Source organism: Chiloscyllium plagiosum, unplaced genomic scaffold (genome assembly GCF_037043375.1).
Source record: "Chiloscyllium plagiosum isolate Xiang-an unplaced genomic scaffold, Cpla_swu_hap1 HiC_scaffold_10, whole genome shotgun sequence".
In the NCBI taxonomy this organism is placed as follows: Eukaryota; Metazoa; Chordata; class Chondrichthyes; order Orectolobiformes; family Hemiscylliidae; genus Chiloscyllium; species Chiloscyllium plagiosum.
The window spans coordinates 21,581,662-21,600,973 of NW_028270148.1; the positions used below are offsets into that span (position 1 = coordinate 21,581,662).

The 19,312-nt window shown below is 41.7% G+C and overlaps 1 protein-coding gene across 8 annotated transcripts in view; it reads left to right on the top strand.

The window, feature by feature from the left end:
• The first annotated feature begins 4,881 nt into the window (after nucleotides 1–4,881).
• The window catches only part of LOC122552663 (fasciculation and elongation protein zeta-2-like), a 129,349-nt gene continuing 114,918 nt past the window's right edge, over nucleotides 4,882–19,312 (top strand). For 3 of the 8 annotated variants that reach the window (XR_015758362.1, XM_043695485.2, XM_087991204.1), the window contains exon 1: nucleotides 4,882–5,409. Coding sequence is in view for 7 of the 8 variants with exons in the window: in XM_043695485.2 (XP_043551420.2) it covers nucleotides 4,937–5,409 (473 nt within the window). In the remaining variant the exon portion in view is untranslated. The remainder of the gene's footprint in view (nucleotides 5,410–19,312) is intronic. The other 5 variants (XM_043695484.2, XM_087991205.1, XM_043695487.2 and 2 more) reach the window with 5 other exon arrangements.

Here is a 19,312-nt window from a genome sequence, read left to right on the forward strand (position 1 = left end):
CTTCAAATAATAATACGTGCATCAGCTCTGGTTTACAAAATCTTTTCTAAAAGGTTACTGCTTCTCTTCTCTGTCTTCACATTACATTCAAGTCCATTTTTCTCAGCCTTAGCAGTAGCTATTCCCCAGTCTAAGACATTACCTCAGTGATAAAATGTGTTTAATTGAGACATGGATCCAAGGAAAATAAACTTTCTTTCAAAGCGAATAATCAAAGTTTTGGTGAAATCAAATTCTCTGCTTCAGTGTAATTTATCTCCCTCAGATCCAATACGCAGTTCTGAAGAAGTCGTACTGGACTCAAAACGTTAGCTCCATTTCTCTCCTCACAGATGCTGCCAAACGTGCTGAGTTTCTCTAGCATTATCTGTGGTTGGTCCCTGAAATAATTGCTGTCTGAGCTAACATAGAACAATACAGGACAGGGATAGGCCTTTCGGCCCTCCAAGCTGAAGAGTATTTTAAGTGTTTTTCTCTTTTTATTGATTATGATATTAACTTTTTCCTGAGTTCCTAAGAAATAGTCCAGTATTAACATGTGAGACCATTGTAAGAACTTTTAGAGAGGACGATTTAGCTGCCAAACCGATCATCTACATTGGTGGGAAACGAAGAGTGGGTTTGGGCATCTCATAACATAAGATTTCTGTTTATCCTGTCAACAAAAGTACAAACACTTTGTAAATTTTATTAAATCAAATGGAACACAAATAATTCAGAATTGTATTAAATTCATCTGAATTCCTGTTAATATTGTATAGCAATTTATATCTCTATCATTTAATTTAATGCAAGGTAAAGCAACACATAATGCAGATTTAATTTGTATTTTGGGGTAAAATTACAGCAGTCAAATGAGATTAATACAGTTTCCATTTCCTAAGGAGGAGTTAAGATCTGTAGGGAAAGGAAAATGTCAACATGAAATACTACGAGGCTAAAGTTGTGAAGGTGATAAATTATATTCAATTTTTTATTATTGTCTATTAATTCTTCTCATGGATACATACTATTATTTTTTTATTTCTGTTGGTGAAGATTTTTAGTTTTTCTTCATAGAATCCCTACAGTGTGGAAGCAGGCCTATCAGCCTACCAAGTCCAAACCAACTCTCCAAAGAGCATCCACCCAGACCTACTCCCTACAGCTCTGTATTCCCCGTGGGTAATTGACCTAGCCTGCACATCTTTGAACTGTGGGAGGAAACTAGAGTACCTGAAGGAAACCCATGCAGACTCAGGGAGAATGTGCAGACTCCACATAGACAGTTGCCTGAGGGTGGAATTGAACCCAAGACCCTGGCACAGTGAGGCAGCAGTGCTCACCGCTGCGCCACTGTGCCATCCAAACTCTTGCTACCTGTGCCATTGACTTTTTTGAAGAGTCATACTAGACTTGAAACATCAGTTCTATTTGGTAAAAACAATGACTGCAGATGCTGGAAACCAGATTTTGGATTAGTGGTGCTGGAAGAGCACAGCAGTTCAGGCAGCATCCAAGGAGCAGCAAAATCGACGTTTCGGGCAAAAGTCCCTTCATCAGGAATATAAGCAGAGAGCCTGAAGAGTGGAGAGATAAGCTAGAGGAGGGTGGGGGTGGGGAGAAAGTAGCATGGAGTACAATAGGTGAGTGGGGGAGGGGATGAAGGTGATAGGTCAGGGAGGAGGGTGGAGTGGATAGGTGGAAAAGAAGATAGGCAGGTAGGACAAGTCATGGGGACAGTGCTGAGCTGGAAGTTTGGAACTAGGGTGAGGTGGGGGAAGGGGAAATGAGGAAACTGTTGAAGTCCACATTGATGCCCTGGGGTTGAAGTGTTCCGAGGCGGAAGATGAGGTGTTCTTTCTCCAGGCGTCTGGTGGTGAGGGAGCGGCGGTGAAGGAGGCCCAGGACCTCCATGTCCTCGGCAGAGTAGGAGGGGGAGTTGAAATGTTGGGCCACAGGGTGGTGTGGTTGATTGGTGCGAGTGTCCCGGAGATGTTCCCTAAAGCGCTCTGCGAGGAGGCGTCCAGTCTCCCCAATGTAGAGGAGACCGCATCGGGAGCAACAGATACAATAAATGACATTGGTCGATGATGTGGAAGAGGTGGGGAGTGGTGCCGGTGTAATTACGGAAGATGGACTCACCTTCCACCCTACCAACCTTCGCATAAACCAAATCATCTGCCAACATTTCCGCCACCTCCAAAAAGACCCCACCACCAGGGATATATTTTCCTCCCCACCCCTTTCTGCATTCCGCAAAGACCGTTCCCTCCGTGACTACCTGGTCAGGTCCACGCCCCCCAATAACCCACCCTCCCATCCTGGCACCTTCCCCTGCCACCGCAGGAACTGCAAAACCTGCGCTCACATCTCCTCCCTCACCTCCATCCAAGGCCCTAAAGGAGCCTTCCACATCCATCAAAGTTTTACCTGCACATCCACTAATATCATTTATTGCATCCGTTGCTCCCGATGCAGTCTCCTCTACATTGGGGAGACTGGACGCCTCCTAGCAGAGCGCTTTAGGGAACATCTCCGGGACACTCGCACCAATCACCCACAGCGCCCTGTGGCCCAACATTTAAATTCCCCCTCCCACTCTGCCGAGGACATGGAGGTCCTGGGCCTCCTTCACCGCCGCTCCCTCACCACCAGACGCCTGGAGGAAGAACGCCTCATCGTCCGCCTCAGAACACTTCAACCCCGGGGCATCAATGTGGACTTCAACAGTTTCCTCATTTCCCCTTCCTCCACCTCACCCTAGTTCTAAACTTGCAGCTCAGCACTGTCCCCTTGACTTGTCCTACCTGCCTATCTTCTTTTCCACCTATCCACTCCACCCTCTCCTCCCTGACTTATCACCTTCATCCCCTCCCCCACTCACCTATTGTACTCCATGCTACTTTCTTCCCACCCCCACCCTCCTCTATCTTATCTCTCCACGCTTCAGGCTCTCTGTCTTTATTCCTGATGAAGGGCTTTTGCCCGAAACGTCGATTTTGCTGCTCCTTGGATGCTGCCTGAACTGCTGTGCTCTTCCAGCACCATCAATTCTCTTTGTCTTTCCACAAACTCCGACATGCCTCTTCTTCAGAGCCTTCTTCAAAGGCCCCTTTTTAAATACTGTGTCCAGTTCTGGGCATCACATTTCAAGAAGGGTGTGAACACTTTCAAGAGTGGCTGCAGGGACAAGAGAATATGTTTATGAGGATCAGAAGACAAAGTCTATTTCTTTCTAGTAAATGGAAGGCTGAGTGGAGATTTGATTGAGTTGTTCAAAATCATGAGAAGTCTGAATGGAATAAGTAGGAAGAAACAATTCCCATTGGTAGAAGACCTGAGAAACAAATGTTCAGAATTGGTAAAAGAAGCAATACTTGGCTGATTTTTTGCAAATATTTCAGGGAGTTCTATGCAGAGATTTTCACTGTGCGTTCTCATGAGTTCTCTTGTACAATTCTCTGTAGCTCACCCCATTATATATTAACCATGCCTCTTGGTATCCTGCTTGTGTTATTGTGTGCTCAGCAGTGGCAGAGGAACCAATCACCACCAGGACCTTTGGAAATTCCCAGTGCCCTTATAGCTCCTGCCTGAGAAGAATTATCCTAGTGGTGGCCAAAAGAGGCAAGTTGTCACCCCATTTCACCAACAGGAATCTCCAGGAGAACTAAGTAGTGCAAAGAAGGTTCAACCTCTTTTCTCAGGACTGCCAGAGAGACCGTTTGTACCTAAGATGGCATCATGTAAGTTGGCAACATTGTACATATTTTACTGTACTCCTATTCTTTTGTAACTTGAGTACATGAGACAATAAAATCAATTCTAATTCTATAGCACGAGACCCTGCCAGCCTTATCTGAAGTTGCCAATGTTGTGACCACCATTCAGAGGAAAGGCCTGTAGTACAGGTAGAAGATTGATGACTTTCTGTACTCTGTGACAATAAGTGCCATTAACTCTCTCTGATACCTCATACTAACTCTGCTACTGCACTCAACTCCCACCAAAGGGGAGAGCTCATGATCTGCCACTCTTATTGTTAATATTCACAATCCTCCTTCACTGGCACTCACCCACGCTAATTCCCCCAGACTATTGATCCTGCATACCCATTCACTCACTTTTGACACCTCAGCACCATGGTTTTGGGCATGTTAAGAATACATTCACAGTGGTGTAAAAAGTTAAAAATCACACAACACTATCAGCTGGACAATCACCTGATGAAGGAGCGTCGCTCAGAAAGCTAGTGTTCTTCCAATTAAACCTGTTGGACTATAACCTGGTGTTGTGTGATTTTTAACTTTGTACACCCCAGTCCAACACCGGCATCTCCAAATCTTCACAGTGGTGGTAATGAAAGGGTAGCACTACACTTGAAAATGAATCCTAATTTCCTGTCTGGGCATGGGGTGGGGTCTGAACAAAACCACATGGCCAGTCAAGGACCTCTCCTTTAAGGAAAAGATTCTTTGTTCGAAGGGGTTGTGAAGATAGATGTCAGGTACCCCACCTTGGCTCTCTGCATCTCTTCATGGGAGATTTTCTCCTTGGAAATGAGACAAAGGGAAGCACTGAGTGAGATGTTAGTAGCGCAGGTGAGAACGAGCAGATGAGGTGGGCGGGGCCGCGATCAGCTGGGCGGAGTCTTAGTCGGACGGACGATGGCTCAGTCAGATGGGCGGGGCCATAGTCGGGCGGGCGGGGCCCAGGTCTGTTGGGCAGGACTGTGGGCGGTCGCGCTGGAGGGCGGGGCTATGATCAGGCAGTTGTGGTAGGTGTGGGAGGAGCCTTGCTCAGGGGCAGGGTCATTGCCCGGTGGCGGGGCTGTGGTCAGCCGGAGGTGGGTGTGTTTGCGTAATTGGGCCGGACCATAGTCACGTGGCAACGGGTCTGTGTGGGCGTGTCCACCCTGAATAGCGTCCCCGTTCCACAAAAAAAAACTGAGGGAATGAGATCACAACACGACAGGGCGCGCGCAGAAGACTCCGCTCCCTTCCTCGTGCCCGCGGCGGTTAGCGCGCCGGCGCACTGGCTACTGCGTTGTCAGCGCGAACAGGGGGAAAGCGACGGGGTCTTCCTTCAAGCGCCGCGGATCATGGCGGCTCCCTTAGCGCAGTTCGACGAGGACTGGCAGGATTTCTACGAATTCAAGGCGCCGCCGGCCAGCTATCAGCTGGACCAGGTTAACTCCAACGGAGTCCCCGGTACGAGCGGCGACTGCGGGACGCTGGAGCACTGCCTGGAGGATTTCTCCGAGCTGGACAACTTCTCGGGGGAGATCGTGAGCTTCAAGTCGATGGAGGACCTGGTCAACGACTTCGACGAGAAGCTGACGGTGTGTTTTCGGAACTACAACACCAACACGGAGAACATCGCCCCCGTCAAGCCTATCACCGAGGAAAGCATCATGAGGGACGACGAGTGAGTAGCCTCTGGTAAAAAGGAGGGCGTTGGGTGGGTGAGGGGCAGCTGACTCGAGGTCGGGGTCGAGTTGTCCCCGGAAGGCTCTTTTCAGCTTCTAAATGAAAACAAATGATGGCAACTTTGTTCTGGTGGCAGTTGAGATCTTGCTGCTGCTGTGCCACCTCCCAATGCGCCATAGTTTGACAGCTCATAACCTCACGTTTACTGGGGAGCCTGTTTCTGCAGATCTCTCTCCTTTTTGTTCCGTGGTGTTCCCTTATTTTTTTTTTTGTTGGCTTTGTTTGGATGTCAGCTCATCAGCAGGCTTTTTGTTCATTTCTCTCTCTTTACCCCCCCCCCCCCCCCGCGTTCAAATGATCACACTTTATTGCGATTTTTTGTGAACCTTTTCCACCGTAGCTGCCAAGTTTATGCTAAAAGCATTTCGTCAATCCAGCATATATAATAAACTCATTGACAGCACTGGGAATGTTTCAAAGAGTTCGCAAAACATGCGGGCACAGCTAACCGCTTTATTTGCAGGGATATATAAGGGAGAGTCTGTTGTGCTTTGATCTTTGGGTAAACTGCATGCACCATATTGCAGCTAATTTGTGCCACTGGCTAACAGCATATCGTCATTGTGCCAGCGCAGTCAAAATTCCGTGCTCTTAGTTTCATTTGGGAAATGTCTAATTAGAAAGAGTTGGAGTCAGATGTATTACTTAAGCGATGGTGGTTACGAATTTGGAAAGCCATATATAGTACCTTCTAAATAAATAAAACCTTCTAAGTATTCAGACTAATCTGCATTCTGAAAGAGAACGAACCCGTGTAATTTGTCGTGACTTTTAGAGCATCAAAATATTTTGTATAAACTGAAAGTGCACGTTGCCTTTGTATTGACAGGTAGCTATCAAATGTATCACTACAAGTTATTGCTATTGTGTAGTTTATTTCTCAAGGTGGTGGTTGGACTGCACCTCTGCAGCATGTGATCAGTACTTCTAACATAACATGCTGGTATAACTTTTATTTTAAATGGAGTTAGTCTTGTTGGTAAGGGAATTGTTGAACCATATGTAAAATGATTGCTGACACAAGTAGTAGTGTGGCAAACTGCCAAGAAACAGTTCAAACTATGAATTAGATTTATTAACCTTTCAGACCATCATTCTCAAATTATTAAAATCTGGGGTCGGATAGTTATTACTGAAGTGGCATTCTTGTTTGTAAAATATCTCCGTGATTCTAAATACTTATCGTTGAAAAGAATTAAAGTATTGATTCTAATGCTCATTTTAGATACCATTGTCTATATAAATAAAACTCAAATTATCAAAAACTTTTGAAACCATTTTTTTGTAAATTTTAGTTCTTTTTTTCAGTTATTATTCTGGTCAGAAGGGTGGGTTAGTAAGCTTGCAGACACAGATCTGGGGAGTTGTGGGTAGTGTGAAAAGTTGTCAAAGGATATAGATCAGTTGCAGATATGGTGAAGAAATGGCCGATGGAGTTAATTGGGGGTGAATGTGACGTGTTGCAGTTTAGGAACTCAAATGTTAGTGGAAAGTATACAGTTAATGGCAGAATCCTTAACAGCATTGATTAACAGAGGGATCTTGGGGTCCTCATCCATAGTTCCCGAAAGTGCCAACACAAATTGACAGGGTGCTAAAGAAAGCATATGGTAAGCTTGCCTTTACTGATTGGGGCATTGAGTACATGAGTCAGGAAGTGATGTTGCAGCTTTGTAAAAGTTTGGTTAGGCCACACTTAAGAGTATTGCGTTCAGTTCTTGTCGTCACACTACAGGAAGGATGTGGAGGGTGTAGAAGGGGTTTACTAGGATGCTGCCTGGATTGGATGGTATGAACTCGTAAGGAGAGGCTGGACAAACTAGGTTTGTTTTCTCTGGAGGGGTGGAGCTCGGGGGAATCCTGATAGAAGTTTATAAAATTATGAGATGCATAAATAGGATTGACAGAATCTTTTTCCCAGAGTTGAAATGTCTAATACTAGAGGGCATGCTTTTAAGGTCAGCGGGAGAAAGTTCAAAGGACATATGAGGGGCAAGTTTTTTTTATATTGAGAATGGCAGGTGCTTGGAATGTGCTACCAGGGGTGGTGGAGGGGACAGATATGATAGGGGTGTTTAAGGATCTTTAAGATTAGCATATAAATAAGCAAGGAATGGGGGGATATGGACCATGGGCAGGCAGAAAGGATTAGTTAAACTTGGTTTCACGTTCGGCACAACATTGTGGGCTGAAGGGCCTACTTGTGTTCTGTGATCTATGGTTCAGTGTGAATTGTTTCATTTTTTATTCTTCCTTTCCTTTCTGGCTCTCATTCACATTTGTTCATTTTTTTTTGCACCGGTTCTTTGTTATTCCTTTCCATCTTCTGTTTCTCCTTTCTGTGTGGTTATTGTTTCTTGTACACTTTTAAGCTTCTTGTTAACTTGTTCAGGTTTTATCTTCAGGTATTTTTAAAGATGTAGATTGACTGACAACTTTTAATTCATTTTCAAAACGTCTTGTTTTCCTGACATAGGTTTAATAGATCTTGCTTTTCACATTGCTGTGTTTACACTTATGTTTTAGTCTTTCACATCCCTGAGTTTTGTATAATCTGTACATTATAAATCTGTAAATACAGTTTAATCACTAGAATATTGATAAATTGCAACCATACAAATGTGAAACTTCCAAAAAGTCAAAAATTATGGACTTGAAACGAGAATTGTAAAATCTTTCAGAATAGGAAGCCATCTAAACTATCTTCTTAAGAGTTATTTACCTAGTTCTTTGTATTTTAATAGTTTTGGAGGCCATCATTGGAAGTTGATGAGTGTCTTTCTAATGCTAAAGTTGGCATTAACAAATAGCAATTGCATTTTTTAAAAGTGAATGACACTATCTTCTATTCTATATTATATGTAGCTCTACAGCATGCATTGCTGCATCTAAGCTGGCTAGCCCAATGTCTTGTCTTGCTGAGGGATTTGAGAGGCCTTAATCTGGATATTTTCAGATTACTTTTTGTGGAATTTTGCTATGTACAAATTAGTTGTGTGTTTCTTGTTTATTGTGTTTTGATGCATCAACAGTTAAAAGTAGATCATTTTTTTGCAAATGATTTGAGTCATCCTGAGGTAGTGAAAGGCACTGGATCAACCCAAGTCCTATCTCTTTTTTTTTCCCCCAGTTTACTGTCCTGCGACAGTGATTACAGGTGTGGCACTTAGCATAAATCATTTTTCAAAATAACCAGAGTATCATCGTTAATTAGTCCAAAAGTTATTTGAGAATATAATTAAGGTATCTATTCTGTTATTTCAGAGCACTAAGCCAAGCGTTGTGAGACATGTTATTCAAGGTCATTCGTTATTGTTTTGGGTTTACTTGACCTACAATATAACTCCAGTATTTCCCAGTTCCGTTTTCTCAAATCTCACCACTTCTCCAGCCACCTTAGCTTTACAAAATGTATCTCAGCAAAATGCTGTTGAAAACTTTTATGTTGCATGTGCATTATTTGAATCTTTAATTTTTGCTGCTTCAGGTCCAGTTAGCTGTCTTATATGTATAATCTTTTCCTCACATGGTGAATGGAGGAAGAAAGAGGCAACTAATAAATTTGATTGTACTAAATTTTGTAAGTTCCTTTTGGTATTTTGGTACCATTACTAGTTTTCCTGCACAATAAAACATGAGACCTTAAGGAAAAGGATAACATGAGGACTAAGCGGGGATTAATATGGTGCAATATCACAAACCATCCAACAAATGCTGTTGTTCAATGTAGCTTTTGCACTGTTTGTTTTGTTTAGATTTGTACTAGCTTGCAAGATGAGTTTTGCAAGCTGGCAGATGCTTGATTTTTTTCAGATGCAATTAGAATGTGGCATGGGAAAAAGAATTGAGGGAATTAATTCTCTAGATTTTGCTTTTTAATGCTTTATTTAAGAATTGATTGTCTGTGACATAATGATCCTGCAGGAGTTTCATTGAAGGCATTATTAATGTTTTGAGCAATGTTTTGACTAAAAACAAACACTCATACACTAACGAAAGAGTATGTTGTGTCTGAGGCAAAAGTGAGTACTGCAGATGCTAGAGATCAGAGTCAAGATTGGAGTGGTGCTGGAAAAGCACAGCAGGTCAGGCAACATCTGAGGAGCAGGAAAATCGATGTTTCGGGCAAAAACCTGGGGTTAACTTTAGGAGCCAGGCTGCCCAGTGATTTATTCAGAACACCAAAATGTTTTTTGTGAAATTCCATAAGGTTTCTAATGTCTGTACTGTAGCCTTTCAATACTTTCCCAATACAATTTTTCTTCCTTGATACCAAAGATATACATGGTTGATGCATATTGCCACACTTGCGGCTGTGTGCGTTGCAAATTCTTTGAGATTAATTTGTCTTAACCTAGGTACTACCTGTTTATCATAAAAGATATGACTTTTGTTAACATTTGGAACTTTGGTTGCCTACATTGTAGATTAATCAATGATTTCACCTTAGCTAGATTATTTATCATCACTTGTAGAAAGCATTTGAGTTATTCAGCTTTATTGCCATATTTTGTCAATCTAGGATCTAGGTGACATCAATTTCATGCTGAATCTACTCATTCTTGAGGTTACTTGCAATGCTTAGACAAATTGGTGTCAGTCTTGTTTGAAGGAATGTAATGAACCTTTTGGGGCTGCACCCCCATGTTGTTTAATCTTTTAACATGATGTCTGGTGAGTCCTTGCTTTAGATTGATGCCTGCTGATCGATGCAATAATGTTGAATCATCAAAATGCTATGCTATCCTATCAGTATGTAGCAGACAATTTTGTTCTTACTATCATAATCTGGTTTCCTCATGTTTGTTCTCTGAATCTAGTTTGCAAATACGAGAGCTGCACTTTTGAGGATCTGCCTATATACTAGATCAGGTGATATAACCTTCAATTATTTACTTTTATTGAAGAATTGTGGAAATCCATTTTGTATTAAGTGAATAATTGAGAGTCACTATAAGATAATAATCTGTTTGGTGAGAGGGGCAAGAATGCAAAGGGTAATGTAAAATAGGGACAAGTTTGAAAAAAACTAATGTAATCTGAACAAAAGATTAAAATCTGAAGTAACTCCAGGATACCTTGAGCATAATTTTTAAAGATTTATTTCAGCATGGGATAGCATATTTCTTTTAATGTATAACTAAAGAATTGATTATTGTGACATAGGCAAGGTCATATTTTCTTGCCAATCATAGTCAATAAATCCATTATTTTGCAGCATCTGAATGTATTTAGTAAAATAATAACATCTTCTTTGAAGGCAGAGTAAACAGTTTTTCTTAGACTCTAGCAAACCAATGTCATTCAAACAAATGAATGAATTGAAAATATTCTTTTTCACATTTGACTATTTCCCTCTCAGTGCTTTGCATATCCCTGGACTCTATAGGCAATTTAGCACGACCAATCCACCTGACCTGCCCATCTTTGGACTGTGGGAGGAAACCAGAGCACCCAGAAGAAACCAATGCTGACACAGGGAAAATGTGCAAACTCCACATAGACAGTCGTCCGAGGCTGGACTTGAACCTGGATCCCTGGTGCTGTGAGGCAGCACTGCTAATCACTGAGCCACCATGCTGCCCCAGACTTCATAGAATATGAGTTTCCTGATTGGAACAGGTTAGAGAGTCCTGGTTGACAGACATAAACAGGAGTGTCAGCTCCTGGATGAACAGGACCCCTGATTCTGAGCTAGCTGGGTCAATGCCATTTACTATGCACATGTAAACAAAGAGTGACTTGCTGATGGGATTCTAGCCTTCGTGGAGTTATCTCAATAACTAACTCCTGTTTAGTGAGCGAAGCTGCTTAATAATAATGTTATGTATCTCCAATTGAGCAGTGTTCCTAATTTCTGTTAGAATGAAACTATTCCTTTCTTCACCAGTATTGGGGAGTGTTCATTAACTGCAAATCACTGCTAGGCTTTACTTGGTGTTGGTGTTGTTGTTGTTTTAGTGACACAATGACTCCTTTGGGGCAACTTTTTTCATGCAGAGGTAGTGCATGTATGAAATTAACTGCCAGAGGAAGTAGTGGACGCTGGTACAATTACAATATTAAAGGCATCTGGATGGATACATGAAGAGGAAGGGTTTAGAAGGATATGGGCTAAATGCTGGCAAATGTGACTAGATTAATTTAGGATATCTGGTTGGCATGGAAGTATTGGACTGAAGGGTCTGTTCCTGTGTTGGACATCTCTATGACCCGATGACTCGTTAAGTTTTGTGTCCATTCCTTCCATTTGCATGTGGTTGGTAGGCTATCTGGTGCATAAAGGATTTCAATTAATTCAGTTGTGAAGTGGTGCAAATAACTCGCTGCAAGTTAATGAATACTTTAATGTTCCCTATTCTTAATATACTGTTGCATTTCCTTCAGATTTTACATGAATGCCTGATATCTATTTTACCTAAAATGAGTTATGATGATTTTGCCAAATTCTTGGATTTCCCTTTCTCTCTCCTTTTGATTGTAACATATTCCTTTATTTGCATGTATGTATGTAAGCAAACTCCTTAGAATATTTCCTGGGACATTGAATTTATAATAATTGCAGATTTGTGACTTTTGATGTCCTTCACAGCAGTTGTAATACACTGTGTCTCATTAATATTGTATTGATAATTCTAAACAAAGGGAAAGGTGCGATGGATGAAGGAGGCAGACGGAATTGTTGTTTTAGAAATATAGGATTTTTTTTGAAGATTTTAATGTTGGGTTATGATTAAATGTCTTTATCTTTGGGACATTTGATGCTCTTGTCTTTTTTTTTCCCGCCTCAAGTTGAAATTGAGGATTGAAGCCATCCTTCTTCCTTTTCTTGTAGAGTTGCTTAAGTTAACCCTGGAGGCACTTTCTCATTACTGCGGGAAAGAGAATTCAATTCATATGTTTTCATTATAAATTAATTAAAGTGAACATCTGTTCAGTAACATTTCTGATAACCATGTCTGGAGCCATTTAAAATTAGTTTCTGATCATTTGTGAGGGTATTGTGTGTGTAGCAGATTTGGTTTTCGGAATAGTTTGAAGTGAACATTCAACAGCCTTTTATGCACTGTGGTTTAATATTAAAAAACACACAGATGTGGCATTCATAGAGCCATAGAGATGTACAGTATGGAAACAGACCCTTTGGTCCAATCCGTCCATGCCGACCAGCTATCCCAACCCAATCTAGTCCCACCTGCCAGCACCCGGCCCATATCCCTCCAAACCCTTCCTATTCATATACCCATCCAAATGCCTCTTGAATGTTGTAATTGTACCAGCCTCCACCACATCCTCTGGCAGCTCATTCCGTACCCATACCACCTTCTGTGTGAAAAAGTTGCCCCTTAGGCCTTTTTTATATCTTTCCCCTCTCACCCTAAACCTATCCCCTCTAGTTCTGGACTCCCCGACCCCAGGAAAAAGACTTTGTCTATTTATCCTATCCATGCCCCTCATAATTTTCTCCCATGGGGAACCTTGTTGAACACCTTACTGAAGTCCATATAGATCACGACTACCGCTCTGCCCTCAATCATTTTTGAAGAAGTAACAAAAAGCTCAATCAAGTTTGTGAGACATGATTTCCCACGCACAAAGTCATGTTGACTATTCCGAATCAGTCCTTGCCTTTCCAGATACATGTATGTCCTGTCCCTCAGGGTTCCCTCCAACAACTTGCGCACCACCGAAGTCAAGCTCACCGGTCTATAGTTCCCCGGCTTGTCTTGACCGTCCTTCTTAAACAGTGGCACCACGTTTGCCAACCTCCAGACTTCCGGCACCTCCCCTCTGACTATCGATGATACAAATATCTCAGCAAGAGGCCCAGCAATCACTTGTCTAGCTTCTCGGGTACACCTGATCAGGTCCTGGGGATTTATCCACCTTTAACCGTTTCAAGACACCCAGCACTTTCTCCTCTGTAATCTGGACATTTTGCAAGATGTCACCATCTATTTCCCCACAGTCTATATCTTCCATATTCTTTTCCACAGTAAATACTGATGCAAAATATTTATTTAGTATCTTCCCCCATTTTCTGTGGCTCCACACAAAGGCCACCTTGTTGATCTTTGAGGGGCTCTATTCTCTCCCTAGTTACCCTTTTGTCCTTAATATATTTGTAAAAATCCTTTGGATTCTCCTTTAATTCTATTTGCCAAAGTTATCTCATGTCCTCATTTTGCCCTCCTAATTTCCCTCTTAAGTATACTCCTACTTTCTTTGTACTCTTCTGAGGATTCACTCGATCTATCCTGTCTGTACCTTACATATGCTTCCTTCTTTTTCTTAACCAAACCCTCAATTTCTTTAGTCATCCAGCATTCCCTATAGTTACCAGCCTCCCTTTCACCCTGACAGGAATATACTTTCTCTGGATTCTTGTTATCTCACTTCTGAAGGCTTCCCATTTTCCAGCCGTCCCTTTATCTGCGAACATCTGCCTCGAATCAGCTTTCGAAAGTTCTTGCCTAATACCGTCAAAATTGGCCTTTCTCCAATTTAGAACTTCAACTTTTAGATCTGGTCTATCCTTTTCCATCACTATTTTAAAACGAATAGAATTATGGTCGCTGGCCCCAAAGTGCTCCCCCACTGACACCTCAGTCACCTGCCCTGCCTTATTTCCCAAGAGTAGGTCAAGTTTTGCATCTTCTCTAGTAGGTACATCCACATACTGAATCAAAAAATTGTCTTGTACACACTTAAGAAATTCCTCTCCATCTATACCCTTAACACTATGGCAGTACCAGTCGATGTTTGGAAAGTTAAAATCCCCTACCATAACTACCCTATTATTCTTACAGATAGCTGAGATCTCCTTACAAGTTTGTTTCTCAATTTCCCTCTGACTATTGGGGTGTCTATAATACAATCCCAATAAGGTGATCATCCCTTTCTTATTTATCAGTTCCACCCAAATAACTTCCCTGGATGGATTTCCAGGAATATCCTCCCTCAGCACAGCTGTAATGCTATCCCTTATCAAAAATTCCACATTTATGAGGCAATGCAATCAGTTGATTCTTTTCTAATTTGCCTATTTTAATGATGTAGTGTGGTATATTACAATGCGCGGATGTATTCTGATTTTGGCTGCGATTTAATTTTGAATCTCTCAAATATTAGGGAAGAGGAATATTTGTCCACTGTGTACACCCATTAATACTTTAATTGTGAAGTAAAATTCTCTCTATATTCCCACAATGGCAGTTAACCCTAATTTCTATCAGCCAATCTTCTTGGATAAGTATATAATTTTCAAATTCTACTTTTGCTACATGTAGGCTCTTGGACTGCCAATTTGTTTGTATGCAAACACAGCAAGTGTTTAGGAAGGCAAGTGGAATATTGATTATTGAAAGGGAATAGAATATAAAAATAGGGATGTTTTGCTGCAATCGAATAGGGCATTGGTGAGACCACTTCTAAAGTACTATGTAAAGGTTTGGTCTCCTTATTTAAGAAATGCAGTAGAAGCTGTTCAGGAGAGACCCATTCATATGATCCCTCGGATAAGGGGATAATTCTGAGAGGAGAATTTGGACAAGTTGGATCCATATCAATGGGAGTTTAGAAGAATGAGAGGTGATTTTTTACAGAAGACTGGGGTTTGGCCACCGTGGTGCTACTGTTTCAGAAAGATGGTCAGGAAAAGCCAGGGAACTAGAGACCAATGAGCCTGACATTGGTGCTGGGCAAATTGTTGGAGGAAATCTTGACGAACAGGATGTACATGTATTTGGAAAGGCAAGGACTGATTCGGGATAGTCAACATAGCTTTGTGTTTGGGAAATCATGTCTCACAAACTTGATTGAGCTCTTTGTTACTTCTTCAAAAATGATTGAGGGCAGAGCGGTAGACATGATCTATAAGGACTTCAGTAAGGTGTTCAACAAGGCTCCCCATGGGAAACTGATTAGCAAGGTTAGATCTCATGGATTATAGGGAAAACTAGCCATTTGGATACAGTACTGGCTCAAAGGAAGAAGACAGAGGGTGGTGGTGGTGGAGGGTTGTTTTTCAGACTGGAGGCCTGTGACCAGTGGTGTGCCACAAGGATCAGTGCTGGGTCCACTACTTTTCATCATTTACATGAATGATTTGGATGTGAGCATAAGAGGTAAAGTTAATAAGTTTGCAGATGACACCAAAATTGGAGGTCGTGGACAGTGAAGATTAGAACCGTATCTTGATTAGATGGGCCAGTGGGCTGAGAGGTAGCAGATGGAGTTTAATTTACATAAATGCGGGGTGATGCATTTCAGGAAAGCAAATCTGAGCAGGAGTTATACACTTAATGGTAAGATCCTAGGGGCTGTTGCTGAACAAAGCGATCTCGGAGTGGAGGTTCTTAGCTCCTTGAAATTAGAGTCGCAGGGAGACAGGATAGTGAAGAAAGCATTTGGTATGCTTTCCTTTATTGGTCAGAGTGTTAAGAGGGAGGTCATGTTGCGGCTGTACAGGACATTGGTTAGGCCACTGTTGGAATATTGCATGCAATTCTGGTCGTCTTCCTATCGGAAGGATGTTGTGAAACTTGAAAGGGTTCAGAACACATTAACAAGGATGTTGACAGGTTTGGAGGATCTTGAGCTACAGGGAGAGACTGAACAGGCTGGGGCTGTTTTCCCTGGAACGTCAGAGGCTGAGGGGTGACCTTATAGAGATTTATAAAATCATGAGGGGCATGGGTAGGGTAAATAGTCAGGTCTTTTCCCTGGAGTTGGGGAGTGTAAAACTAGAGGGCATAGGTTTAGGGTGAGAGGGGAAAGATATAAAAGAGAGCTAAGGGGCAACTTTTTCTTGCAGAGGGGTAGGGTGTGTATGGAATGGACTGCCAGAGGAAGTGGTGGAGGCTAGTACAATTGCAACATTTAAAAGGCATCTGGATGGGTATATGAATAGGAAGGGTTTGGAGGGATATGGGCCAGGTGCTGGCAGGAGGGACTAGAATAGGTTGGGATATCTGGTTGGCATGGACGAGTTGGACTGAAGGGTCTGTTTCCATGCTGTACATCTCTATGACTCTGTATAAAATTCTGAAACAACTTAACAGGGTGGATTCAGAAATGATGTTTCTCCTTTTGGTAGAGTCTCTAACTTGGGGATTTAAATGTTTTAAGGCTTAAAGGTCAAAGGTTAAGGGGTCTCATATGAGATGAGGAAAAGATTTTTCTGAGGTTTGAGAGTCATGTAGAATTTTCTTCTGCAGAGAGCAGTGAAAGCAGGATCGTTAAATATTTTTAATGTGGAAGTAAATAAACTCACTTGTTGATCAAGAATCTAAGGATATCAAGGACAGGCAGAAAGTACAGGCCACTGTCAGTTCAGCCGTGATATTATCAATAGCAAACAGACTTTAGGCCCAGTGGCCTTTGCTAATGGATATATTGTGTGAATTATTGAGGTTCATTTTGTTTTGTGTCCTTTCCAGTGCTTGCATAATTGCATTGTATCAAGTAGTGTGTTTTGCTTAGACTTTTGAGTAAAGTTCATCTACTGGAGGGTGGTCAGTTTGTATTTTGAAGCATTTTATTTTTCCAGAGCCCATTCCTCTGGAAACATTTGAGTCCACTTTTCTGTATGCTACATCAAAATGTTCTAGTTTACTTTTCATGTTTTCTATTGCTGATATTCTGCTTTTGATTTTATTTTTGCCTTTGAGTGAGGTGCCTGAGATTAAAGAACCCAGAAAATTCACTCGGGCAAGAATGGTGCTATTTCTTTATAATCTGCCTATCTTTGTATAGGGAATCATTGTCTTGGAACTCTAATGAAATTTGCATTCTGTCACAGGCTGACCAGATGGGCTAAAATGGTCCTTTCTTCTCTTAATGCTCCCATTTGGAAGGAAATTGATGTGCTGGAAATGGACAGACAGAATACAGTACAAGCCTGCGGTCAGTTGTAGGCACTAATATCTATTTCAGAAACCTGAGATGGAAATTATTATCTTTTATCCATAGAATATTTTTCTTCTGCGTTAGTGGTAGAATTGAAACAGTTTGATAATTTAATAAATTCAAAGGATTTTATTTTGCCCCATTCCTACTTCAATCTTCCAGTACCAACCAAAATGATGGAAATAATTTTACGAGAATTCTCTGTATGGAGACATTTAAGATTGTCTTTTTCCTAATTGGCAAGCAGTGTGATTCATACTGTAAGAGCATATGATTCGTGTTACATACCACATCTCATTAATCAGCGTTGCATTCTAGCTGCGACAAGGTGGCATTAATGGTTGAATGTTTGGGGATTTCCATTTTGGAGGCCACACTGAAAAGTGGCATTTGTAGAATTGATGTGACAGTACCATTTGCATTAGAGATAGTATACATTTTGAGTATGTGCTGTTTAAAAATAAAGGATGCCATGAAGCAGAAGTCAGAAAATGCATAGAATCTGGTTGTTTAAGTCCTTACATTTATGTTATTGATGTTAGACATAGATGTTTTTGTTCCAGTAATTTTGTGAGCCACATTACTTTGTTCTAAAACAATGCTACCAGTAAAGCTGATAAGGGAATGGGTTGTTAACTTGTTATATTCTAAAAACCTTCTAAGGTTGCAAATTATTTAAGTTAAACTATTTTATACTTTCACTACAATTGACAATTTTTGGGTTTTTAAAAATGTAAGCCATTATTCCTCACACTTACGTGAGGAATAAGAGAATGGTCAAAGAAAAAGTAGGGCCGATCAGGGATAGCATCGGGAATTTGTGTGTGGAGTCTGAGGAGGTAGGGGAAGCCCTAAATGAGTTTTTTGCTTCTGTCTTTACGAAAGAAACGAACTTTGTAGTGAATGAAACCTTTGAAGAGCAGATGTGCATGCTGAAATGGATAGAGATAGAGGAAGCTGATGTTCTGAAAATTTTGTCAAACATTAAGATTGACAAGTCGCCAGGCCTGGACCAGATTTGTCCTCGGCTGCTTTGGGAAACGAGAAATGCAATTGCCACTTGCGAAGATCTTTTCATCCTTGCTCTCCACTGGAGTTGTACCTGAGGACTGGAGAGAGGCAAATGTAATTCCTCTCTTCAAGAAAGGAAATAGGGAAATCCCTGGCAATTACAGACCAGTAAGTCTCACGTCTGTTGTCTGCCAGGTGTTAGAAAGGATTCTGAGGGATAGGATTTATGACCATCTGGAAGAGCATGGCTTGATTAAATGCAGTCAACATGGCTTTGTGAGGGGCAGGTCATGCCTCACAAACCTTAGCGAGTTCTTTGAGGATGTGACTAGAAAAGTTGATGAAGGTAGAGCTGTGAATGTGGTAAATATGGACTTCAGCAAGGCATTTGATAAGGTTCCCCATGGTAGGCTTATTCAGAAGGTCAGGAGGAATGAGATTCAGGGGAACATAGCTGTCTGGATACAGAATTGGCTGGCCAACAGAAGACAGGAGTGGTAGTAGAAGGAAAATATTCTGCCTGGAAGTCTGTGGTGAGTGGTGTTCCACAGGGCTCTGTCCTTGGGCCTCTATTGTTTGTAATTTTTATTAATGACTTGGATGAGGGGATTGAAGGATGGGTCAGCAAGTTTGCAGATGACACAAAGGTTGGAGGTGTCGTTGACAGTACAGAGGGCTGTTGTAGGCTGCAGCGGGACATTGATGCAGAGATGGGCTGAGAGGTGGCAGATGGAGTTCAACCTGGATAAATGCGAGGTGATGCATTTTGGAAGGTTGAATTTGAAAGCTGAGTACAGGATTAAGGATAGGATTCTTGGCAGTGTGGAGGAGCAGAGGGATCTTGGTGTGCAGGTACATAGATCCCTTAAAATGGCCACCAAAGTGGACAGGGTTGTTAAGAAAGCATAATGTGTATTGGC